The following is a 26,743-nucleotide window of genomic DNA, read 5'->3' as shown; positions in this document are numbered from 1 at the left end:
TGGTGAAAGTCTGATGCCTGATATATGTTATGAAGCATAGTAATAAAACAAGCCCCCCTGAACCCATCACCCAACTTAAGACCTAGAGCATTATCAACAATATGAGTGCCTCTGTGTTCCTCCCCATTCTGTCTCTGTGCCTTGACATCCTCACACCACTTTCCTATATCTAGTTTACCATTCTTTTGCCTCTCTCTTTTTTTTTTTAAGACGATGTTGGGGGTAGGAGTTTATTAATTAATTTATTTATTTTTGCTGTGTTGGGTCTTCGTTTCTGTGCGAGGGCTTTCTCTAGTTGTGGCAGGCAGGGGCCACTCTTCATTGCGGTGTGTGGGCCTCTTTTGTTGCAGAGCACAGGCTCCAGACGCGCAGGCTCAGTAGTTGTGGCTCACGGGCCTAGTTGCTCCGCGGCATGTGGGATCCTCCCAGACCAGGGCCCAAACCTGTGTCCCCTGCATTAGCAGGTAGATTCTCAACCACTGCGCCACCAAGGAAGCCCGCCTTTCTTTACTCTTAGTAGTTTGGGGTTTTTTTTTGTTTTTTGCTACCTATATAGGTACCCATAAATAATGTAATAGCTTGCTTGTTTTGAACTTTATAAAAAATGATTTCATGGGCTTCCCTGGTGGCTCAGTGGTTGGGGGTCTGCCTGCCGATGCAGGGGGCACGGGTTCGTGTCCCGGTCCAGGGAGGATCCCGCGTGCCGCAGAGCGACTGGGCCCGTGAGCCATGGCTGCTGGGCCTGCGCATCCGGAGCCTGTGCTCCGCGACGGGCGGGGCCACAGCGGTGAGAGGCCCGCGTACCGCAAAAAAAGAAAAAAAAAGATTTCATTATATACACACCACCTTCTGTGAATTTCATTTTTCAATCAAATTGTTTCTCTGATTGAAACAGTTTTGTGTGTGTGTATGTATGTGTATGTATAGCTATAATTCATTCACTTTCACTGCTGTATAATAGTGCATTATTTGAGAGTCCAAAATTTGTTCATTCTCCTGTGAATGAATGTTTGAATTATGACAAACAGTGCTGACAGGTCAAGGACATGCTTTGTTACATATGTACATCTGTTTCTCTAGAGCTGTGTGTCCAATATGTTAGTCCCTGGGCACCTGTGGCTATCTAAATTAATGAAAACTAAATGAAATTTAAAATCCAGTTCCCTAGCCACACTAGTCACATTTTATTTATTTATTTATTTTTATTATTTTTGGCTGTGTTGGGTCTTTGTTTCTGTTCGAGGGCTTTCTCCAGTTGCGGCGAGTGGGGACCACTCTTCATCGCGGTGCGCGGGTCTCTCACTGTTGCGGAGCACTGGCTCCAGACGCGCGCCTGCGCGTCAGTAGTTGTGGCTCACGGGTCTAGTTGCTCTGCGGCATGTGGGATCTTCCCAGACCAGGGCTCAAACCCATGTCCCCTGCATTGGCAGGCAGACTCTCAACCACTGCGCCACCAGGGAAGCCCCACACTAGTCACATTTTAAGTGTTAAATAGTTACATGTGGCTTGTTGCTGCCCTACTGGACAGCACAAATACAGCGATAAAGTGATTTATAAACTAGTATCTCCTTATGGTCTTAATTTGCATTCCCCTGTTAACAAATGTAGTTGACATATCATATGTTGATTTGCCATTCATGTGTCCTGTTGTGTGGAAGGTCTGTTCATTTATATTGCCATTTTTCTACTGCGTTATTTGTATTCTTCTTATTGATTCATAGGTTTTGTTTGTTTTTAAACGTAGTCTTGATATTTTTTTTCTCCAGTTTATAGCTTATCTTTTTACTTTAAAGTGGTCAAATATATTTAATTTTAAGGTGGTCAGTTTTTAAAAATTGAGATATAATTGACATATAACACGTTAATTTCAAGTGTACAACATAATGATTTGATAATATGAGATATATATACATATATATATAGTGAAATGATCCCCATAGTAAGTCTAGTTGACATCCATCACCACACATAGTTACACATTCTTTTTTCTTGCGATGAGAACTTCTAAGATCTGTTCCCTTAGCAACTTTCAAATATACAATATAACATCATTAACTATAGTCACCATGATGTACACTACATCCTCAGTACTTATTTATTTTATAACTGGAAGTTTGTACCTTTTGAAGGTGGTCCATTTTAAGGTGGTCAAATCCATTAATATTTTCTTTTTATGGTTAGAGCCTTTTATATTTTGTTCAAGAAATTCTTTCTACTCTGAGGTCGTAATATAGTTTTTCTTGTAAAAGTTTTAGAATGTTTGTCTTTCACATGTTAGTCTTTAAATCTGGAATTGATTTTTGAAGGGTATGAGGTAGGGATCACATGGCAATTTTTTCTTCAAATGAAAAGCCAGTTTTCTAGCAGTTTACTAAATACTTCTGCCTTTCCTCAGTGATCTTCAGTGTCACCTCTGTCTTATAACAAGTTTCCATACCTATACGGGTTTGTCTGTGGATTCTTTTTTCTGTTCCTAGGATCTGTTGGACCAGTATCACTCTGTGTAATTACTGTAGCTTTGTACAGATATTGATATCTGGTAGAGCAAGTCCCCTTACATTCTTCTCAGGGTGTCTTGTCTATTCTTGGCCACTTCATTCTTCCATATAAATTTTAGTTTTAGTTTAAATTCTTTAATAATCCTTTTGGGATTTTTATTGGAATGTTATTAAATTGCTTGATAAATTTATGGAGAGAACAGATCTTTATGGATTTGAGTCTTTCTCTATCCATGGCATATATCTACATTTATTTGTTTCCTTTAATTGAAGTCATCCAATAAAGTTACAGTTTTGTTGTTTTTTTCCCCAAAAAAGTTGTACATGTCTTTTGTTAGATTTATTCCTAGGTTTTTGTTTTGTTTTGTTTTGTTTTGCGGTACGCGGGCCTCTCACTGTTGTGGCCTCTCCCATTGTGGAGCACAGGCTCCGGACGCGCAGGCTCAGCAGCCATGGCTCACGGGCCCAGCCGCTCTGCGGCATGTGGGATCTTCCCAGACCGGGGCACGAACCCGTGTCCCCTGCATCGGCAGGCGGACTCTCAACCACTGCGCCACCAGGGAAGCCCGGTCCCTGTTCTTTTAACTTGTGATTATAGGACTATCTATGTTTTTCCATGTCTTTTTGAGTCAGTTTTATTTAGTTATATTTTCTGGGAATTTGCTCATTTTGTCTTTTTTCAAGTGTGTTAGCTAAATTGTCAGTATTCCTTATTTTTCTGATTGCTGTTCTGTCTGTAATTGTCCTTTTTTCATCCCAAATATTGATGAATTATGCTTTTATTCTTATTTTCATGAGAGGGTAGTCTTAGTTTTATTAGTCTTTTCAAAGATCTTTTGGGTTGGGCTTCCCTGGTGGCGCAGTGGTTGAGAGTTCGCCTGCCGATGCAGGGAACATGGGTTCGTGCCCCGGTCCAGGACGATCCCATATGCCGCGGAGCGGCTGGGCCCGTGAGCCATGGCCACTGAGCCTGTGCGTCCGGAGTCTGTGCTCCGCAACAGGAGAGGCCACAACAGTGAGAGGCCTGTGCTCCGCAACAGGAGAGGCCACAACAGTGAGAGGCCCGCATACCGCAAAAAAATAAAAATAAAAAAAAAAAGATCTTTTGGGTTTACTTCTTATTTTTTCTATTTTATTAAGTTTTGCTCTTTAATATCTTCTACCTTCTTTGGAATATTCTTTACTTTCTTCAGACTTATACTTTTATTATTTCTGTTATAAATAACTGTCAGATACCACGCTAATTAATTTTCAGCTCATTTCAGTTATAAGCATCTAAAGCTATAATTTTTCCTCAGCTTTCATTGTATACAATTTTGTATTTCCAACTAAGTACTTTTAAATATCCATTATGATTTCTTTGTTGACTCATGAATTAGAAACATTTTTTTAAATTTCCAAACATATTGAGGTAACTTAACCATATTTCACTGGTTCTAAGATGAACCTGTTTCTCCCTCACATTTTAATACCTTATAATCAGTGGTGTCTTAGAGTCTATGAAATATAATCTTTATCTTTTGTTATCAATTTCTCCCTTAATTGCATTATGGTTTATATGTGCTGATTCTTTTGAAATTGCTTTAGACTAGCTTTGTGACCTATTCCTGAGATTAATTTTTGTGAATGTTCCAAGTTGAGGAGAATCTGTGTTTTGTAATTGTTCTGGGTTCTATGTAGGTACAACAAAACAAACTAATTGATTGTATTGTTCAAATCATCTGTTTCTTTACATATTTGTCTGCTTGTTCTATTAGTACTTGAGGGGAGTTTTTGAAATCTCCTACTATAGTAATGATTTCTTGATTTTTTTTCAGTCTGTTGAACATAGTATATTTTTAAGCTCTTTTAGAAGCATAGATGTTCAGGATTGTTCTTTCTTCATAGTGAATTAAACTTTGTTTCCTTATAAACTAACTTCTTTTATCCCTTATAATACTTTTGGTTTTAAAGTCTATTTCCTTAATATTAATATAGGTACCCCAGTCTTCTTTGCGTTAGTGTTTGCCGTGGTTAACTCTTTTTCCATTCCTTTACTTTCAGTCTTTCTGGGTCTTAAGTTGTTTGTTTTGCTTCTAAATTTTTAGGTGTGTCTCATGAATAGCTGATTTAAAATTTAGTCTGTTAAACTCTCTTTATAGGTAGGCTTGGACTTATTAGGATTTTTTATACAATTTCTGCTATCTTTTTTTTTAATTAATTAATTTTTGGGCCATGCCACATGGCTTGCGGGATCTCAGTTCCCCAACCAAGGATTGAACCTGGGCCGTGGCAGTGAAAGCCTAGAATCCTAACCATTAGGTCACCAGGGGACTCCCCAGCTTCTACTATCTTAATGTTATTTGTCTTTTTACTTAAAAATTTTTTTCCATGTATTCTTTTTATAAAAATTGATTACAATTTTAAAATCTTCTATTCATTTTCTTTTCTTTCTACTTGTTTGGATTTTTGTATTCTATTTCTATTCGTTTGGTGGCTTACCTTGCAATTTATCAAGAATACTTAGTAAAACCTAAAGTAAATAGCTATCTTACTTCCCTGCAAAATTATCCATGGACCTTAGAACTTTTAGCTACAGTCACGTTCTTCCTTCCTTACATGCTGTCCAGGACTTTAGCATGGTCATGTTTAACACCACAAATTAGATGCTATTTTTTTATATAGACTGTTTGTTTAGATTTGTATTTACAAGTTTCTTTGTTCACCATCCCTTCCTTCTGGGATTAAGGCCTTCCTCCTGGGACCATTTCCTTCCTCTTTGGAGTGCTTTCTTTTTTCTTTTTTTTTGACTGTCCTAAATTTTTTATTAGGTAAGAATTTACAAACATTACTTAGTATTAGTGGTAACAGTGGAGCTGGAGAGCATTGTGTCTTCTAGCTGCATGGCGAGAGAAGTACATTCTCTAGATATTCTTTTAGTGAAGGTATTTTGGGTGACTTTCAGAATCTCTAGCCTGTCACTAAAGATATTTCCTTCAATCTTTAATAACTTAACTAAATTTTTGTCATATATAAATATGTCCAGATATTCTTGAAGTCCATCTGTGGTTCTAACCAAGATGAATGATGACAACAAAGAATCTGATGTTTTGGTGATGCTTGAAGCTGTAATGCTTCACCCCTTGAATTGGTCAGAGGTTTAAATTATATTTATAACAATAATATAGCTGGAAGGAGATTAAGAACCTGAAATGAAGACTTTTCATTTCAGATCATCTCAGCTCCTTGAGGCTGCCTAAGACCCATATAAATAGTTATTGGAGCTCCTGATTCCCAAAGTTTGATCCCCAAGATTGGACCTAGCTCAAATCACCATATTTTTTTGTTACAGCTCAGAGAGTGGCAACAGTGTGAAAAGACTGAAATCGGACCCTGACCCAGATGACAAGAATCAAGGTGGGTGGCAGCTTTCATTTTGTTCTTTACTCATCATATACGTGAACCATGGTAAAAGGCTGGAATGCATTGTATCTGTGGAGGAATGTGTGCATCTCTAAGCAAACCTACCTAAACTTAACTTACCAAACCGTTTTAGGCTGTGCAGGATTTAAACCTAGCAATATGTCAGCTGCCCTGCAAAGCAATATGTTAGAAACCAGTGGAACTGATAAGTGACAATTGTGTTGTCCCAGGAGCGCTTACAAAGCCAAAGCCCTGGTCATATCACCTCTACTCACAAAGAGTGTTTCTCTGTCTCCCTTAAATGTCAAGTTTCTTCATTTCACCTGGCTGGCTACCCGTGAGAGGTAGAATGCCTGGCTCCGGCTGTTGGTTGGATTGGATTGAACCGAGAGGCTACTAAATACAGTTTCCAGGAGTACACTTTCTTTGGTGGTTCCTTTTATGTGATCAAATCTGCTACTGTATTAAGTGGCACAAAGTTATAAGTGAAAGTGAGTGTTACTCAGGACTGAATCAAGGATAAGAAATCCAAGAGTGTTTTCAGTTCTTCTACTCCTGACTCCCTGTGGAATTGAGACTCTGAGCTGAACTCAAAGGGTCATCGATAAAACAGGGCTTACATTTATTTCTGTGTCACAAAAAAATGGATATTTTAAAATATATTTTTTTCTTTCAAAAAAATGATTATTTAAAAAAGTATATCCACTGAACTCCAATAATGGTGAGCTGTTGCTGATATCTTTTTACTCTAGAATTTACTTTTGAAAAAGATATTAAGCGAAGAGCCTCCCTTCTACCTGTATGTCCTCTTCCATCCAATTCTCCTTCCCAGTGGGAAATAGTATTATATATTTTTAATGTATATATGTATATATCCAGAGCTATTCTATGTATGTATAAGCAATTACACATATTCTCTTTTTTTAAAGTGTTTTATTATAGATAACTTAAAACATATTCAAATATTGAGATGAAAGTATAATGAACCCCATCATGTACCTTCAACAGTTTTTTAAAAATTAATTTATTTATTTTTGGCTGTGTTGGATCTTTGTTGCTACGCACGGGCTTTCTCTAGTTGCGGTGAGCGGGGGCTACTCTTCGTTGCGGTGCGTGGGCTTCTCATCGCGGTGGCTTCTCTTGCTGTGGAGCATGGGCTCTAGGCACACAGGCTTCAGTAACTGTGGCACACAGGCTCAGTAGTTGTGGTTCACCGGCTTAGTTGCTCCATGGCATGTGGGATCTTCCCAAACCAGGGCTCGAACCCTTGTCCCCTGCATTGGCAGATGGATTCTTAACCACTGCGCCACCAGGGAAGTCCCAACAATTTTAAACACATGTCCAATCTTCTTTTTTTTTTTAAAGAAAGTTTTATTTATTATTTATTATTATTATTATTTTTTGGCTGCGCTGCACGGCTTGCGGGATCATAGTTCCCCAACCAGGGATTGAATCCAGGCCACGGCAGTGAAAGTGCTGAGTCCTAACCACTGGACCGCCAGGGAATTCCCCGTCCAATCCTATTTCATTTAAATCTCCCAACTGTAGTATTTTGAGGCAAATCTCAGACATCAAATTATTTCATCTATAATTCTTCTGTATGTATCCCTAAAAAAATAAGGATTCTTTGTTTTTTTAACATAATTGCACTACTATTATCACACCTGAAATAATTATAATAATTACTAAATGTTATCAAATATCAGATTAGTATTCATCTTCCTCAGTTTTCCCATACATTTTTTTTCTTAACAGTTGATTTTTGTTTTTCAGATTCAAATGCAACACTGTGATCACTTGTTTTTTTAAATTGTATTGAAGTATAGTTGATTTATAATATTGTGTTAATTTCTTCTGTACAGCAAAGTGACTCAGTTATACATATATATTTTTCATATTCTTTTCCATTATGGTTGGTCACAGGATATTGAATATAGTTCCCTGTACTATATAATAGGACCTTGTTGTTTATCCATGCTACATATTAATAGTTTGCCTCTGCTAATCCCAAACTCCCAATCCGTCCCTCCCCCATCCCGCCTTACCCTTGGCAGCCACAAATCTGTTCTCTATATCTGAGTCTGTTGTTGTTTCATAGTTATGCTGGTGTGTGCCATATCTTAGATTCCACATATAAGTAATATCATGTGGTGTTTGTCTTTCCCTTTCTGACTTACTTCACTTAGTACGATAATCTCTGGGTTCACCCATGTTGCTGCAAATGGCTTTATTTCATCTTTTTTACGGCCAAGTAATATTCCATTGCGCGCGCGCGCGCGCGTGTGTGTGTGTGTGTGCGCGCGCGCGCGCACACACGCGCCACCATACTGTTTCCCATAGTGGCTGTACCAGTTTACATTCCCACCAACAGTGTAGGAAGGTTTCCTCTTCTCCACACCCTCTCCAGCATTTGTTATTTGTAGACTTTTTTTTTTTTTTTGCAGTACGCGGGCCCCTCCCTGCTGTGGCCTCTCCCGTTGTGGAGCACAGGCTCTGGACGCGTAGGCTCAGCGGCCATGGCTCACAGGCCCAGCTGCTCCGTGGCATGTGAGATCTTCCCGGACCGGGGCATGAACTCGTGTCCCCTGCATCAGCAGGCAGACTCTCAACCACTGCACCACCAGGGAAGCCCTGTTATTTGTAGACTTTTTAATGATGGCTACTCTGACCAGTGTGAGGTGGTACCTCATTGTAGGTTTGATTTGTATTTCTCTAATAATTAGTGCTGTTGAGCATCTTTTCATGTCTGTATGTCTTCTTTGGAGAAATGTCTGTTTAAGTCTTCTGCCCATTTTTGGATTGGGTTGTTTTGTTGTTTGGTTGTGTGAGCTGTTTGTATATTTTGGTAATTAAGCCCTTGTCCGTCACATCATTTGCAAATATTTTCTCCCAGTCCATAGGTTGTCTTTTCGTTTTATTTATGGTTTCCTTTGTTGTGCAAAAGCTTATAGGTTTGATTAGGTCCCATTTTTTAATTTTTGCTTTTATTTCTATTGCCTTGGGAGACTGACCTAAGAAAACATTGGTACGATTTATGTCAGAGAGTGTTTTGCCTGTGTTTTCTTCTAAGAGCTTTATGGTGTCTTGTCTTATATTTAATTCTTTAAGCCATTTTGAGTTTATTTTTGTGTATGGTGTGAGGGTGTGTTCTAACTTCGTTGGCTCTAGGCATGCGGGCTTCAGTAGTTGTGGTGCACAGGCTCAGTAGTTGTGGCGTGTGGGTTTAGTTGCTCTGCAGCATGTGGGATCTTCCCGGACCAGGGCTCGAACCTGTGTCCCCTGCATTGGCAGGCGGATTCTCAACCACTGCACCACCAGCGAAGTCCCACATACTGATTTGAGTATGTTGAACCATCCTTGTGACCCTGGGATGAATCCAACTTGGTCGTGGTGTATGACCTTTTTTATGTGTTTTTGGATTTGGTTTGCTAATATTTTGTTGAGAATTTTTGTGTCTGTATTCATCAAAGATTCGCCTGGGGGCTTCCCTGGTGGCGCAGTGGTTGAGAATCTGCCTGCTAATGCAGGGGACACGGGTTCAAGCCCTGGTCTGGAAGGATCCCACATGCTGCAGAGCAACTAAGCCCGTGAGCCACAGCTACTCAGCCTGCACGTCTGGAGCCTGTGCTCCGCAACAGGAGAGGCCACGATAGTGAGAGGCCCGCGCACTGTGATGAAGAGTGGCCCCCACTTGCCACAACTAGAGAAAGCCCTCACACAGAAATGAAGACCCAACACAGCCCCAAATAAATAAATAAATAAAAATTTTTTAAAAATCAGAACATTTCCAAAAAAAGGATATTCGCCTGTAATTTTCTTTTTTTGTAGTGTCTTTGTCTGGTTTTGTTATCCAGGTGACGGTGGCTTCATAGAATGTCACCCCATTGGGAGTGTTCCTTCCTCTTCAGTTTTTTGGAAGAGTTTGAGAATGATTGCTATAAGTTCTTCTTTGTATGTTTGGTAGAATTTCCCAGTGAAGCCGTCTGGTCCTGGACTTTTGTTTGTAGGGATTTTTTCTTTATTACAGATTTTATTTCATTTCTAGTGACTGGTCTGCTCAAGTTATCTGTTTCTTCTTGATTCAGTTTTGGTGGCCTGTATATTTGTAGGAAAGTTGAACATTTCTTCAAGGTTGTCAAATTTGTTGGCATATAATTGTTCACAGTATTCTCTTATGGTTTGTTGCACTTCTGTGATATCTGTTGTGATTTCTCTGCTTTCACTTCTTATTTCGTTTATTTGGGTCTTCTCTCTTTTCTTCTTGTCGAGCGTGACCAGAGGTTTGTCAATTTTGTTTACCCGTTCAAAGAACCAGCTCTTGGTTTTATTGAATTTTTTCTATTGTTTTTTTAAGTTCTATTTTATTTATTTCCTCTCTGATCTTTCTTATCTCCTTCCTTCTGCTGACTTTAGGTTTTGTTTGTTCTTTTTTTTCTAATTCTTTTAGGTGGTGGACTATGGTGTTTATTTGAGATTTTTCTTGTTTCTTAAAGAAGGCCCCTATATTGCTATGAACTTCCTTCTGAGAACTGCTTTTGCTGCATCCCATGGATTTTGTATGGTTGTGTTTTCATTGTCATTTGCCTCAAGGTATTGTTAAATTTCTTCTTTGCTTTCATTGTTGATCCATTGGTTTTTTTAGTAGCATGTTGTTTAGTCTCCACGTAATTGTTTTTTTGTTTTGTTTTGTTTTTCTTTCTTTTTCAGTGGTTGATTTTTGGTTTCATGCTATTGTGGTCAGAAAAGATGCTTGAAATAATTTCTGTACTCTTAAATTTGTTTAGGCTTGTTTTGTGCCCAAGTCAACCCTAGAGAATGTTCCATGTGCACTTGAAAAGAATGTGTATTCTGCTTTTTTTGGATGTAATGTCCTGAATATATCATTTAAGTCTAACTGTTCTATCATTTAGGATCTCTGTTGTTTTATTGATTTTTTTGTCTCGAAGATCTGTCCATTGATATGAGTGGGGTGTTAAAGTCTCCTACTATTGTTGTATTCCTGTCAGTTTCTCCCTTTATGTCTGTTAGTATATGTTTTATGTATTTTGGTGCTCCTATGTTGGGTACATATATGTTGAAAAGTATAATATCCTCTCCTTTTATTGATCCTTTTATCATTATGTAGTGTCCTTCTTTATCTTTGTCTTAAAGTCTATTTTCTCTGAGTATTGTGACCCCCGCTATCTCGTCATTTCTGTTTGCATAAAAGATGTTTTTCCATGCCCTCACTTTTAATCTGTGTGTCCTTTGCCCTGAAGTGTGTCCTTTGTAAGCAGCATATTGTAGGCTCTTGTTTTTTTATCCAATCTGCCACTCTGTGCCTTTTTTAAAAAATTTTTAAAATTTAATTTATATTTTTATACAGCAGGTTCTTATTAGTCATCAGTTTTATACACATCAGTGTATACATGTCAGTCCCAATCACCCAATTCATCAACACCACCATTCTGACCCCCCTGTGGCTTTCCCCCCTTGGTGTCCATACGTTTGTCCTCTACCTCTGTGTCTCAATTTCTGCCCTGCAAACCGGTTCATCTGTACCATTTTTCTAGGTTCCACATACATACGTTAATATACGATATTTGTTTTTCTCTTTCTGACTTACTTCACTCTGTATGACAGTCTCCAGATCCATCCACGTCTCAACAAATGACCCAATTTCGTTCCTTTTTATGGCTGAGTAATATTCCATTGTATATATGTGCCACATCTTCTTTATCCATTCGTCTGTTGATGGGCATTTAGGTTGCTTCCATGACCTGGCTATTGTAAATAGTGCTGCAATGAACATTGGGGTGCATGTGTCTTTTTGAATTATAGTTTTCTCTGGGTATATGCCCAGTAGTGGGATTGCTGGATCATATGGTAATTCTATTTTTAGTCTTTTAAGGAACCTCCATACTGTTCTCCATAGTGGCTGTATCAATTTACATTCCCACCAACAGTGCAAGAGGGTTCCCTTTTCTCCACACCCTCTCCAGCATTTGTTGTTTGTAGATTTTCTGATGATACCCATTCTACCCATGCTTTTGCTCCATCCCATAGGTTTTGGATCATCGTGTTTTCATTGTCATTTGTCTCTAGGTATTTTTTGATTTCCTCTTTGATTTCTACAGTGATCTCTTGGTTATTTAGTAACATATTGTTTAGCCTCCATGTGTTTGTGTTTTTTACGGTTTTTTCCCTGTAATTCATTTCTAATCTCATAGCGTTGTGGTCAGAAAAGATGGTTGATACGATTTCAATTTTCTTAAATTTACTGAGGCTTTATTTGTGACCCAAGATGTGATCTATCCTGGAGAATGTGTGCACTTGAGAAGAAAGTGTAATCTGCTGTTTTTGGATGGAATGTCCTGTAAATATCAATTAAACCTATCTGGTCTATTGTGTCATTTAAAGCTTCTGTTTCCTTATTTTCATTTTGAATGATCTGTCCATTGGTATAAGTGAGGTGTTAAAGTCCCCCACTGTTACTGTGTTACTGTTGATTTCCTCTTTTACAGCTGTTAGCAGTTGCCTTATGTATTGAGGTGCTCCTATGTTGGGTGCATATATATTTATAATTGTTATATCTTCTTTTTGGATTGATCCCTTGATCATTATGTAGTGTCCTTCCTCGTCTCTTGTAACATTCTTTATTTTAAAGTCTATTTTATCCGATGAGTATTGCTACTCCAGCTTTCTTTTGATTTCCATTTGCATGGAATATCTTTTTCCATCCCCTCACTTGCAGTCTGTATGTGTCCCTAGGTCTAAAGTGGGTCTCTTGTAGACAGCATATATATGGGTCTTGTTTTTGTATCCATTCAGCAAATCTGTCTTTTGGTGGGAGCATTTAATCCTTTCACGTTTAAGGTAATTATTGATATGTATGTTCCTATGACCATTTTCTTAATTGTTTTGGTTTTTGTGTGTGTGTGTGTGTGTGTGTGTGGTACGCGGGCCTCTCACTGTTGTGGCCTCTCCCGCTGCAGAGCACAGGCTCCGGACATGCAGGCCCAGCGGCCATGGCTCACGGGCCCCGCCGCTCCGTGGCACATGGGATCCTCCCGGACAGGGGCACGAACCCGTGTCCCCTGCATCGGCAGGCAGACTCTCAACCACCGCGCCACCAGGGGAGCCCCTTGGGTTTGTTTTTGTAGGTCCTTTTCTTCTCTTGTGTTTCCCACTTACAGAAGTTCCTTTAACATTTGTTGTAGAGCTGGTTTGGTGGTGCTGAATTCTCTTAACTTTTGCTTGTCTATAAAGCTTTTGATTTCTCCATCGAATCTGAATGAGATCCTTGCCGGGTAGAGTAATCTTGGTTGTAGGTTCTTCCCTTTCATCACTTTAAGTATATCATGCCACTCCCTTCTGGCTTGTAGAGTTTCTGTTGAGAAATCACCTGTTAACATTATGGGAGTTCCCTTGTATGTTATTTGTCATTTTTCCCTAGCTGTTTTCAATAATTTTTCTTTGTCTTTAATTTTTGCCAGTTTGATTACTGTATGTCTCGGCATGTTTGTCCTTGGGTTTATTCTGTATGGGACTCGCTGCACTTCCTGGACTTGGGTGGCTATTTCCTTTCCTGTGTTAGGGAAGTTTTCGACTATAATCTCTTCAGATATTTTCTCAGGTCCTTTCTCTCTCTCTTCTCCTTCTGGGACCCCTGTAATGCGAATGTTGTTACGTTTAATGTTGTCCCAGAGGTCTCTTGGCTGTCTTCATTTATTTTCATTCTTTTTTCTTTATTCTGTTCCGCAGCAGTGAATTCCACCATTCTGTCTTCCAGGTCACTTATCCGTTCTTCTGCCTCAGTTATTCTGCTATTGATTCCTTCTAGTGTAGTTTTCATTTCAGTTATTGTATTGTTCATCTCTGTTTGTTTGTTCTTTAATTCTTCTAGGTGTTTGTTAAACATTTCTTGCATCTTCTTGATCTTTGCCTCCATTGTTTTTCCGAGGTCCTGGATCATCTTCACTATCATTATTCTGAATTCTTTTTCTGGAAGATTGCCTATCTCCACTTCATTTAGTTGTTTTTCTGGGGTTTTATCTTGTTCCTTCATCTGGTACATAGCCCTCTGCCTTTTCATCTTGTCTATCTTTCTGTGAATGTGGCTTTTGTTCCACAGGCTGCAGGATTGTAGTTCTTTTTGCTTCTGCTCTCTGCCCTCTGTTGGATGAGGCTATCTAAGACTTAGTCTTGTACAAGCTTCCTGATGGGAGGGACTGGTGGTGGGTAGAGCTGACTGTTGCTCTGGTGGACAGACCTCAGTAAAACTTTAATCTGCTTGTCTGTTGATGGGTGGGGCTGGGTTCCCTCCCTGTTGGTTGTTTGGCCTGAGGCAACCCAACACTGGAGCCTACCTGGGTTCTTTGGTGGGGCTAATGGCCGACTCTGGGAGGGCTCACGCCAAGGAGTACTTCCCAGAACTTCTGCTGCCAGTGTTCTTGTCCCCGTGGTGAGCCACAGCCACCCCCCGCCTCTGCAGGAGACCCTCCAACACTAGCAGGTAGGTCTGGTTCATTCTACCCTGGGTTCACTGCTCCTTCCCCTGGGTCCCGATGCACACACTACTTTGTGTGTGCCCTCCAAGAGTGGAGTCTCTGTTTCCCCCAGTCCTGTCCAAGTCCTGCAATCAAATCCCACTGACCTTCAAAGTCTGATTCTCTAGGAATTCCTTCTCCCGTTACCGGCCCCCCAGGTTGGGAAGTCTGACGTGGGGCTCAGAACCTTCACTCCAGTGAGTGGACTTCTGTGGTATAAATGTTCTCCAGTCTGTGAGTCACCCACCTAGCAGTTATGGGATTTGATTTTACTGTGATTGCGCCCCTCCTCCCGTCTCATTGTGGCTTCTCCTTTGTCTTTGGATGTGGGGTATCTCTTTTGGTGAGTTCCAGTGTCTTCTTGTCGATGATTGTCCAGCAGTTAGTTGTGATTCTGGTGTTCTCACAAGAGGGAGTGAGCGCATGTCCTTCTATTCCACCGCCTTGGTTCAGGCTCCCTTATTTATTTTCAGTTTGGATGATCACTGTGTCTTTTGATTGGAGAATTTAGTCCATTGACATTTAAGATAATTAATGATAGATATGTATTCATTGCCATTTTAAACCTTGTCTTCCTGTTGATTTTATAATTCTTCTTTGTCTCTTTTTGTTTTTCCTTTTGTGGTTTGATGATTTTCTTTCGTATTATGCTTCTGTTCTTTTTGGTTTTGTGAATCTATTGTATGTTTTTGAGTTGTGGTTGCCCTGTTTTTCAAGCATGTTAACCCCTTCGTATGTCTACTTGCTTTAGACCGGTAGTCATATAGGCCCAAACACATTCTAGAAAAAAAAAAAATCTACATTTTCTTACTCTCCTCCCCCACATATTATGATTTTAATGTCCCCTTTTGCATCTTCATGTTCATCCTTTTGCTGTTCATTGTGGTTATCATCACTTTCACAGAAATTTTTTGGTTTTTTTTTTAATCTGTGTACTGTCTTATTTATGTGATTTACTTTCCAATTGTGATTTTCTCTTTCCTATAGATTCTTACTACTTTCTATTTAGAGAAGACCTTTCAATATTTCCTTTAGGATAATGTCAGTATTGCTGTATTCTTTTAGTTTTTACTTGTCTGGGAAATTCTTTGTCTCTCCCTCTGTTCTAAATGATAATCTTTCTGGGTAGAGTATCCTAGGTTGCAGATTTTTCCCTTTCAGGGCTTTGAATATATCTTGCCATTCCCTTCTGGCCTGCAATGTTTCTGTAGAGAAGTCAGCTGGTACCCTTATGGGTGTTCCCTTGTGATTCTTTGTTTTTCTCTTGCTGCCTTTAGAATCATCTCTTTAACTTTTGCCATTTTTATTATAATACGTCTTGGTGTAGGTCTGTTTGGGTTTACCTTGTTCAGGATCCTCTATGCTTTCTGTATCTGGATATCTGTTTCCTTCTTCAGGTTTGGGAAGTTTTCAGCTGTAATTTCTTCATTTTCAATCCCCTCTTCTGTTTCTTCTTCTTATGGGATCCCTATTATGCATAGATTGGCATGCTTTATATTATCCCATAGGTCTCTTATATTGCTTTCATTTTTTTTTCATTTGGGTTTTTGTCTGCTGTTCTAATTAGGTGATTTCCATTATTCTATCTTCTAGATCACTTATTCGTTCTTCTGCATTATTCATTCTACTATTCATAGCCTTTCAGCTTTCATCTCTTCAAATGAATTCTCTGATTTTTCTTGGCTTCTCCTTATAGTTTCTAGTTCCTTTTTACAGTAATCTACATTTCTATTGATAGCCTTTCTTAATTCCTTCAGTATTTTCATTATCTCCTTTTTGAACTTGGTGTGTATTAGACTGAAGATGTCTGTTTAATTGTTTATTCTTTTGTGGGAATTCTCTTGATCTTTTAATTGGGAGTGGTTCCCCTGCTTCTTCATTTTACTTATATTTCTCTTGCTCTATGAGTTTAGGAGAAACAATTATCTACTGTGGTCTTAGAGGGCTATTTTTAAGTGGGAACATCCCCGTATAGCCTCTGTGGGTTTAATATTTTTTGGTGTGAGGGCTGCTTTTAGTATGGATGCTTGCCACCTCTTTTCTCAGTGTATGCAGGCCATTATCCCCTTGCTAGGAGGTGTGGCTGATGCTGTGGTAATTAGAGCCTGCACTGACTATTGAGCGGGCCTCCTCTTTGCTCTGTGGTTGTCACTGCCCTGTCCAGGGTAGGGCCTGCTCCCTAGTTGTTGGAGTAGAAGCCCCCAGCTCCATTTCTGAGCTGTGTTTCTGATCTGTGGTGTGAGGTAGGCGGGATCGGAGTGCTTCCACTGGGAGAGGAGCCACTGAGTATTCCTCCGCTGGAGCCGTTCACCTGTGAGTGTGCTCTGTTTTGTCACCTTTCATCCGTTGTGTGGGCTCACAGAGTACACTGTTGTTGGCACTGCCCTAGGCCCCACCTCAGTTGTGGGTATACCGGCACTTGGCCCTGGTGCCTCTCAGACTTTGTTTTCACAAGACCACCAGTGCAGATCCACTGAAGTCGTGTCCCAGGACTGCAGTAGTTGCACGCCTTGACCTGCTACGGGAGCTATGGAGGCAGCTCAGACCCCTGTGTGTACGCGCCCTCAAAGCCCATAGCTGCTAAGGCCAGACCTGTCCCAGCCACAGGAGCACCAGCTGTCCGTTCAGATGTTCCGCAGGCACTGAATTCACAAAGCCGGCAGTGTAATCTGCGGTTTGCACGGCCGTGGGGAGAGATTTCAGCTCTGCTTCCTAAGTTGCACGACTCCTGGGGCTCAGCTGTAATTTCAGCCCCACCTCTGCATGTGGGCAACCCACTGGCATCTGTTCCCAAGACCACTGAGGCAGCGGCCGGAGCTTGCGAGCCTGCTCTGGTGGGAGGGGGCCGGAGCAGCTTTAATGCATGAGCTGGCCTGGGGTGGGGCCCCGCATGGAGCCCAAGGAAGCAGGAGACGGCAGGTGGGGAAAGAGGCTGCAATGTTGGCCCCACCCCTTCCTTTTGCATGCCACTTAACAATCTCGCTTCGCTTCTCTGGCAGCCCAGGGTTCTGCCACCAACACTCCTGGTTGCAACACCCCACACTCCAGCCCCTTCCGGCTGTCTCCACACAGCCAACAGCAGTCTTCTCCCCAGGTCTGTCCTCTAAACCCTGTGTTCCAGCACCCATCCCCTGCCCATACCAGTGGACATGCCTCTCAGGCTGGGATGTGCAGAGTGGTGACACAGACTGTGTAGGTCTCTCTCTGTCCTGCCTGCCACTACCTAGTTGTTGCGCTCTCCTTCTGAGCCTCTGAAGCTTCTTTTTTGTCCCAGCTGATCTCCCCGCCCATGAGGGGACTTCCCAGGGTGTGGGAACCTCTACTTTCCTTCAGCTCCCTCCCAGGGGTGCCAGACCCATCCTACTTTCTCTCTCTCTCTTTTTTTTTTCCTTTTGTCCTACCTGGTTACATGGAGATCTTTTTTGTCCTTTCAGGTGTTTGAGGTCTTCTGCTAGTGTTCAGTAGGTGATCTATGAGAATTGTTCCATTTGTAGATGTATTCTTGATATATTTGCAGGAAGAGCTTGAGTTCTACATCCTGCTACTCCACCATTTTTATTCCAATCCGACAATTGTTTTTTTTAAAAAGTAGTATCCAAGGAAGGATTAGACATTGTATTTGGCTTATATGGCTTAAAAAAAAAGATTGAGATATAATCCACATACCATAAAATTCACCCTTTTAAAGGATGCAGTTCAGTGGTTTTTAATATGTTCAGAAGAATGTGTATTTATCACCACTATCTAATTCCAGAACATTTTCATCACTGCAAAAAGAAGCTCCGTGACCATTAGCAGTTATTCCCCATTCTTCCCTCTCCACAGCCACTAGCAACCACCAGTCAACTTCTGTCTCTATGGATTTGCCTTTTCTGGACATTTTTTATAAATGAAATCATGCAATATAGGGCCTTTTGTGTCTGACTTCTTTTCACGTAACATAATGTTTTCATAGTTCATGTTGTGTGGCATGTATCAGTGCTTTTTACAGCTGAATAATATCCCATTTTATGGTATGCTACCTTTTTGTCCACTCGTCAATTGATGAACATTTGGGTTATTTCCACATTTGGGCTGTTACAAACCATGCTGCTATGAACATTCAAGTCCAAGTTTTTGTGTGAAAAACTGTTTTCAGTTCTCTTGGGTATATATCTAAGAGTGGAATTGCTGGGTCATACAGTAAATCTATGTTTAACTTTTTGAGGAACAGCCACACTGTTTTCCACTGTAGCTGCACCATTTTTATATTCTACCAGCAGTATATGAGGGTTTCAGTTTCTTTACATCCTTATCAACAGTTGTTACTGTGTTTCTTATATCCATCCATTGGGTGTGAAGTGATACTTTATTGTGGTTCTGATTGGAGTTTCCCTAATGACGTTGGCATTGTGTACTTAATGGCCATTTTTTTATCTTCTTTAGAGAAATATCTACTCATATCCTGAGCCTATTTTAAAATTGGGTTATTTGTCTTTTTATTTTTGAGTTGTAAGTGTTCTTTATATGTTCTGGATGCTAGACACTTGTCAGATAGATGATTTATAAATATTGTCTCTCTGTGGGTTGTACTTTCACTTTCTTGATAGTGTTCTTTGGAGCACAAAAGTTCTACATTTTGATGACATCAATTTATTTTTTCTTTGGTTGCTTGTACTTTAAGTGTCATATCTAAGAAACAGTTTGCCTAATTCATGGTCATGAAGATTTACGCTTACATTTTTTTCAAAGAGTTTTATAGTTTTAACTCTTACATTTTGATCTTTGACCCATTTTGTGTTAATTTTTTGACTCAATAATTTGTTGAAAGGACTGTTTTTTCTCCCACTGAATTGTCATGACACTTTGTTGAAAATCAGTTGAACAGCATGTTTGGGTTTATTTCTGGACTAACTTTTCTCTTCCATTGATTTGTATGTCTATCCTTATGCCATCACCACACAGTTTTGTTTTTGTTTGTTTGTTTTTGTTTTGTTTTATTTTTTGGCCATGCTGCACGGCTTGTGGGATCTTAGTTCCCTGACCAGAGATTGAACCCAGGCCCTGGGCAGTGAGAGCATGGAGTCCTAACCACGGGACTGCCAGGGAATTCCCTACCACACAGTTTTGATCATTCTAGCTTTGTAGTAAGTTTTGAAACCAGGAAGTATCAGTCCTCCAAGTGTGTTCTTTTTCAATATTGTTTTGCTATTTGAGGTCCCTTGCATTTCCATATGAATTTTGGGATGAACTTGTCAATTCACGCAGCTGGGATTTTGATAGGGATTGCTTGAATCTGTAGATCAGTTTGGGAATATTGCCATTTTATGGCATCTTAACAGTAGGCTAATCTGCCTTTTCAGTCTCATCTAACCTATGGGTTCTTCCTCTTTCTTAATTTATTTTTTGTTTCATTTATATTTTACTTGCGAAGGAACTGGGCCTCTTCCCTGTGGAGTTTCCTGCACTCTAGATTTTGCTAATTGCATCCCCATGGGATTCCTTTATATCCTGTGTTTCCTATAAAATGGTAATTAGGTCTAGAGCTTGGTCAATTCACGTTGATTTTTTGGCAAGATTTACTTAATATGTTGTTTTGCATTTCCTATCATCATCATTTTTTTTTTTTTTTTTTTTGCGGTACATGGGCCTCTCACTGTTGTGGCCTCTCCTGTTGCAGAGCACAGGCTCCAGACACACAGGCTCAGTGGCCATGGCTCACGGGCCTAGCCGCTCCGCGGCATGTGGGATCTTCCCGGACCCGGGCACGAACCTGTGTCCCCTGCATCGGTAGGCGGACTCTCAACCGCTGCGCCACCATGGAAGGCCCATCATCATTATTTTAATTAACATACTCTTCTGTTCATTGCTTACTTACCTTGGGAATCATAGCATACCTGTGCATAAAGAGCTTCTTCATTCCTTTTTAAGGCTGTGTAGTAATCCATTGTATGGTTGTACCATAGTATATTTATTTCGTTTTTTATTGATGAACATTTAGATTGTTTCCATTCTTTCTCTATTATGATGTTTCATTAAATAACCCTGTACATGGATCATTGTTCACATTTGTAATATGTCAGGTTAAATGCTTAGAAGGAGAATTATTGAGTCAGATATACATTTGTAACTTAGAAAAATATTGCCAAATTTGCCTCCTACACTGGAAGGCAAAGTCTTAACCACTGGACTGCCAGGGAAGTCCCAGTTAACTGCTTTTGGAATGAAATTTGTTTGAGTTGCAATCTCTTTTCTTTCTTGAAACTTCCTAGATAATTGGGAGATTTGGTCCTTTTGCTTAAACTCTGCTAATGCTCCTGTCGTCCAGATTCCTTGGGTTACATTTCTGTGGCTGGCTTCCATCCTCCCCTTAGGCCGGCTCTAGTCCTCCAGAGGTACTCAGAACTTGATCTTTCTTTTCTAAGATAGACCCTAAAATTCAGTTCACCCTTGAAATACTTAATAAAAGGACACATTTCACTGAGTAACTTCACATAAATTACTTTTCCAAGTAACTGATTCATACCCTTATGATATCAGGGTTTTTTGTTTTTTTTTTTTAAACAACCCAATTTTTCTCACAGAATACTGAAAGTATCCTTGTATGTGTGAAAATAGTAATACAATGAATGTTCAGGTAAATGAATGGTTTTTAATTTGATGTTATGTCCCAAATTTTCACATTTCCCCCACCCCCACTCCCACCCCCAAAATTTAGCCATTTGCAGTGAAACTCTGTTATGCATTTTCCTGCATTCTCACACATTGTGAATGTTGGCCTGCTCTGTGCCAGGCCGTCTGCTCTATGCCCAGGGGATGGGATAGAGAAGAAGGAGCCCTTGTCCTCCAGAGACTTATAGTCTGAGGAGAATATGGATAAGGAGAAGATAGCCATTAGGACTGTCAGTCTTCTACAGCCTTCCTGGCTATAATACAGGGATTACAGAGGTAAGAGGGGCTGGTCCTTCTGAATTAAATGTCCTAGGATACTCTTTGAATTGTGGCATTTGGCTTTCTTAACAGTTGTCTAAATAGGTAGTTATATGTACCTAATAGTAAATTGAAAAGGGACACAAGAGTGTGGAATAAAAAGTTAAGTTTTCCCTGGTCCTCAGCCACTCAGTTGCTCTCCCCAGAGCAGCCACTGTTGCCAGTTTTTAATGTATTTTTTCATACATTATCATGCATATTTAATGTCCCCCCCCCCAGATTATAACTTGTACTCACCCTTGCCTTTTTCATTTAACACATGGCATCTTAGAGATCATTCAATACCATTACACACAGAGATGCTTTATTCTTCTTAATGGCTGAATACTAGTCCATTACACTGGTCCTCTATTAATGAACCTTTTGGTTTCTACTGTCAACAGTGCTGCATGAACATCATTTAAGTGTGAAGGACTTAGCCGAATTATCCTACGTTCCCTCAGCAACATATATAGATGCCTATTCCTCCTTATATTGTTTATTCTTCTATGTTTAAAAGTCATTTGTTTCTTTTTCTGTGAACTATTCGTGTCTTCTGTCTACTTTTCTGTTCAGTTGTTGGTTTGTTATTGGTTTTGGAAGAACTCTTTATATCGTAAAGAAATTAGCTTTTGTGATACTTATTGTAAATATTTGCCTGTTTTCTTGTAGCCTTGTTACCTCTTGTAGCCTCTGCAATCATTGTGAGCTCTCACTTTCCTACATCTCCATGTTTTCACATTACTTATCTTTAGCAGCTTCCTTCCCTTATTAGTACTTCCTGTATAAGCAAATGAACTATGTATACTGGCTGTTGGAGATCTCTCTTTGCTTCTCAGTGATATTTTTTGCTTACTCCTGATTTCATATACTTGGAACCATGTATCCTTTTCACAATTACATGAAGTGTTAGGGGTTTGTTAAGGCAAAACCCTAGAAGGTAATATGCTTGTCAGCCTGATACAGTGTTTGAACTCCAACCCTTACTCTGAGGTGAGCTCTGGGATCATTTTAGTACATTATCTTTTGATTCAAATTTAGTTTAATGTTTTCTACTCTAAGTGGCCTTTAACCTTAGCTGGGTTTTGGACCTCCCTCATCAGCAAAGTGGGGGATATCTATATACCAGGTTGTTGTAGTGATTAAATGAGGCTGGAAACAGGGAAGAAGAAGGGGTGGAGGAGAGTTCTTAACTTTTCCTCTAACCTTCAAGTCCTGTGTTTTCTAGGTTGAGGCTTTCTGCATGGAGGTGCTGCTGTGACTCTGGGTTTCCTGGGGCAAAAAGAGCCCCAGCTACTTGGTGATATTCTGCATGGTCTTAAAATGTTCTCTGCTGTGGCTTCAGTTTTCTCAGTTGTAAACGAGGAACATTAAGATGAGGATGGCAGGGCTTCCCTGATGGCACAGTGGTTGAGAGTCCGCCTGCCCATGCAGGGGACACGGGTTCGTGCCCCGGTCTGGGAAGATCCCACGTGCCGCGGAGCGGCTGGGCCCGTGAGCCATGGCCGCTGAGCCTGCGCTTCCGGAGCCTGTGCTCCGCAACGGGAGAGGCCACGGCAGTGAGAGGCCCGCGTACCGCCAAAAAAAAAAAAAAAAATGAGGATGGCAATAGTGTCGACTACATAGGGTTGTTTTGAGGCTTCCAACATAAAGCCCTCTACACATGGAAAGCACACCATCACCTTTGGAAAAGGGTGATGAAGTAACAGTCCTGCCTCCTTTTTTGCAGAAGCCCCTTCCTGCGTGTCTCTTGGAAGCACATCTCTGAGTGGTCCCTCCATCCACTGCCCCTCCGCTGCCGTCTGTATCGGCATCCTCCCAGGTTTGGGTGCCTACTCTGGGAGCAGCGACTCTGAGTCCAGCTCAGACAGCGAAGGCACTATCAACGCCACCGGCAAGATCGTCTCCTCCATCTTCCGAACCAACACCTTCCTCGAGGCCCCCTAGTTCCTCTGTTCTTACCGCAGGGAGCTCCTCCCCAAGAATAGACTGGACAGTTTATTCTGCCTACAGGCATTACCTCCCACAGAAAAGTCCTTTGCCTGCTCCCTGTGCACACCGTGACATTTTTAACCTCATCTAAAAATGTGCCAGAATCCACTTGTGGCCCGACTTGTGTTTGTTTTCTCTTTCTACTCCAGTATGGATGCCCAAACCTGTCCCACAGCCTCTGTCCTCACTGTTGTAGTAGGGCAGAGGTCAGGGCCCAGCAGAAATTCCACTAAGAATGCCCTGGGAAAATAGGTACCAAGCGGCTTGCAAAGGGTTTGGGTTCTGTTGCTTTCTTGTTTTTTGTTTCTTTTTTTTTCCTTTCCCAACGCCACAAAGAAGCAAGGACAGTTACTGAACAGGTATCATTTAAAACATTCTATTCTAGACGAAGGCGCCGTTTGACTATACTGTGTTGTGGAGTGTGCAGGGCGGAGAGAAGGTCCCAGGTGATGGAATGGCGCACTGCCCTGGAACTAACCTATTCTTGATGTTGTGTGACTAAGTAAAGGTTCTAAACTACATCCGCAGGGGGTGTCACTTAACACTCATGGTTCATTGTGAAGTTTTCCCTTACCCTTGGCTATTCCATCTCCCTCCACCTAATCCCATTTAAGACTCTAAACCTTAGAGAAACAAACATAGGCCTTATTTTGTTGTAGCCAGAGATCAGAAGTGCTGGTAGGTATGTGGATGAGGTGACTTATTTCTGGCAGCTCCTGGAATTCTAATATGGCAAGCCAGGGGGACCCACCTGCATATTCTGGCTCTAACCTGTTGAGGCCCCTCTCTGTTGGCTACATTTCTAGTTGTGGCCTCTAACTATGGAAGCAGTTTCTAGGCTAAAGGTGCTACGCTTGTCCTTTCCTCTGCTTTGACCTGCTGCCCTTCCTGCTCTTCCCTTCCCATACAGAGCAGCCAAGACCCAGACATGCTGCTCCACCTCCATCCCCTAAAGGGAGGCAGGGAAGGGCAGGGGGAGACAAGGTATGGAGGCCCTGAGGACAGAGGTAGGCCATGAGCTTTTAACAACAACAACATAAAGCTGTAGGCTCCCCTGCTTCAGAAGAGTGAGCCTGTACGGTTCTTTCTTCCGCTGGGTTCCTACGTCAATTGTTTCTACTTCCTTGGGTGTGAGACGGAGAGACACACACACACAGAATGTGTTGACACTGTGATGCTGGCAGGCAGAGAAGCTACTCAGTTTTAACGTGGGCACAGAGGCCCCTGGATCTCCTCCAAACCCACTCCTTTTCCCTCCCACAGCAGTGACACTCTGGTGCCCGCTGGCAGATGGTGACTTCCCTTCACCCATAACCGATGGCTTGTGAATTCTTTTTCCTTTTCAGAGCTACTCTGTGCTAATTGTTCCTGACTGTCAGTACAGGCACATCAGCTCCATCCTTACAAACAAGACGTTGAGGTAACACTGTGTAGGCACCTTCTGCTCCTCTGCTTTGTTGTTCTGCAATTGTGCTGTTGCTATTACAGCCCGTACCCAGAGCAACGTCAGATCATTTCAGGAGGCAGGCCGAGGAACCAAAGTCACCATCTTTATGTGGTTTGACTTTTGGGTTTCTTTTGGCCGCACCATACAGCATGCGGGATCTTAGTTCCCCGACCCCAGGGATCGAACTCATGCCCCCTGCAGTGGGAGCACAGAGTCTTAACAACTGGGCCACCAGGGAAGTCGCTGGTTTGACTTTTAAGAGGCCATTACTATACCTCATTGCCTCTGTCGATGTTGGGAGAAGTTGACAAAGGGTTGCAGGGATTAAAAACCTATATTAATTTGAAAGCTAATAAACCTGTCAGAGAATAAGATCTTGCTTTTCTTGTACTGGATCTTGTGCTCCCACCTTCGTCCCCATCTACTGTAACAGCTAGATTGTGTCAAGGAGGTTGAGACTCATCAGACTGAGATTTCTGCTCTCAGTATCTCAGAAAAAGTTGAGAATCACCAGCGATCATTTCATCTTTCGCCGTACCTGTTAGCAGAGAGCCCTAGAGCTGAGGCACAGGTTCTGTAGAAACCATGAACAGCAAAGCAGGTCTCCCAGTGGAGGAAGTCTGGTCTCCCAGTAGAAGAAGTCACCTTGGAAAACATCTAGTGTAGACTGTGTGTTTCAAACCCAAAGAAGAATAGGAAAACCTGGGATGGAAGGAAACACTGCTTTAAATCACAAGATGCAGCTTTCCTGCCTTAATAGATAATTGGGATTTTATAACTAGGTAATAAGGGATAAAAACAAGGTTTGGGGTGGTTTCTTAAAACCTGCTTGCATTGTCCTGAGTGGTAGTCTTCTTACAACTTTGAACCATGTGAGGGAGAAAGCTTGTCTCTGAGGAATCCTATTGCCAGCTCTATCTGGATTATCTAGCTTGTGTCATACCACGGCCTCTCTCTTAAGCACTTCCTGCTAGCATCTACCTTTGGCCCTGTCACCCACCTGGGTGGGGAGGAAGGGAGCATGAAATCCACAGCATCTGTTTTTCCATCTATAAAAAGCAGGGAGGGCAATGTGACTGGACCCACAGAGCTGGCTGGTGACCTGTTTATTTCTGCCTTCCCTGGGCCCAGACCCAGGAGGAGAGAAAGCTGGCTTCTCAAACACAGAGTTGGGAAGGCATTCTAGACTTTTTCAGGAGCATTCTAGACTGAAAGTCCATAACTAGGAGTGGTTTAGGCTAGTCTCTTGGGTCCTCATTTCTTTCTGTCTCGTGGGTTCTTCCCTTCTGGCTACTTCTCAGGAATCTCAACTTGGTTCCCCCTTCTGTGGCTACACCACAGTGGCTATGAGCTTGGAGCCAGACATTTACTAGCTGGATCACTTGGGCAAAGTCCTTAACTTCTCCAGGCCTGTTTCCTCCTCAGTAGATAGGAATCAGGACACCAACTTCCTAGTGAGGGTGAAAGAGGATCTATAAGAGCTACTTGATGTGGTATCTGGTGCTCAGAAAATGGTAGCCATCCTCATTAGTACTGTTACCCTCGGCCTCCCCCATTTCTGGGTAGATCGTCTAGAGCTTCTGTGGTGTTTATGGCAGGTTTATCCATCCTACTGGCATTTCTCAGTTGCAGGTAGAACACTGACATGATGACGGGTCGGATCTGGTCATCAGAGCTCCAACCACCAGCTTCTGCTGTGTGCTTCCCTCTTAGCTAAATGTTAATTGCTCAGGCACACCCAGTTCCTTGGCTCGGGTGTCCTAACCGTGGGTATGTAGCTCAGCTGTCGTCTTAAGCCCCTCCAGAAAAACAAAAAGGAGAGAGAGCTCAGCGGCAGTGCACCATCACTTGGACTTGGATCTTTCTTGATTTCTTGGCGTGCCCAGCCCACTTACACGTAACAGTATGGAATGCAAGTTCTGCTTGGT

At 41.5% G+C, this 26,743-nt stretch overlaps 1 protein-coding gene across 7 annotated transcripts in view; it reads left to right on the top strand.

Annotated features, from left to right (window-relative positions):
• Positions 1-23,476, top strand: part of PSME3IP1 (proteasome activator subunit 3 interacting protein 1) — a 41,593-nt gene extending 18,117 nt beyond the window's left edge. For 6 of the 7 annotated variants that reach the window (XM_089903126.1, XM_089903125.1, XM_089903128.1 and 3 more), the window contains 2 exons: positions 5,830-5,894; positions 23,106-23,476. In XM_089903126.1, coding sequence (XP_089759252.1) covers positions 5,830-5,894; positions 23,106-23,323 — 283 coding nt within the window. In that variant the 3' untranslated portion in view covers positions 23,324-23,476. Of the gene's footprint in view, positions 1-5,829; positions 5,895-8,344; positions 21,112-23,105 lie in introns of those variants that run through there. The other variant, XM_089903127.1, reaches the window with a different exon arrangement.
• The last annotated feature ends 3,267 nt before the right edge of the window (positions 23,477-26,743 follow it).

Source organism: Delphinapterus leucas, chromosome 20, assembly GCF_059928025.1.
Source record: "Delphinapterus leucas isolate spDelLeu-1000000601 "Yukka" chromosome 20, BTC_Dleu_Yukka2, whole genome shotgun sequence".
Lineage (NCBI taxonomy): Eukaryota > Metazoa > Chordata > Mammalia > Artiodactyla > Monodontidae > Delphinapterus > Delphinapterus leucas.
The sequence above is the reverse complement of the archived record's forward strand: the minus strand, read 5'-3'. Positions and strand labels throughout refer to the sequence as shown.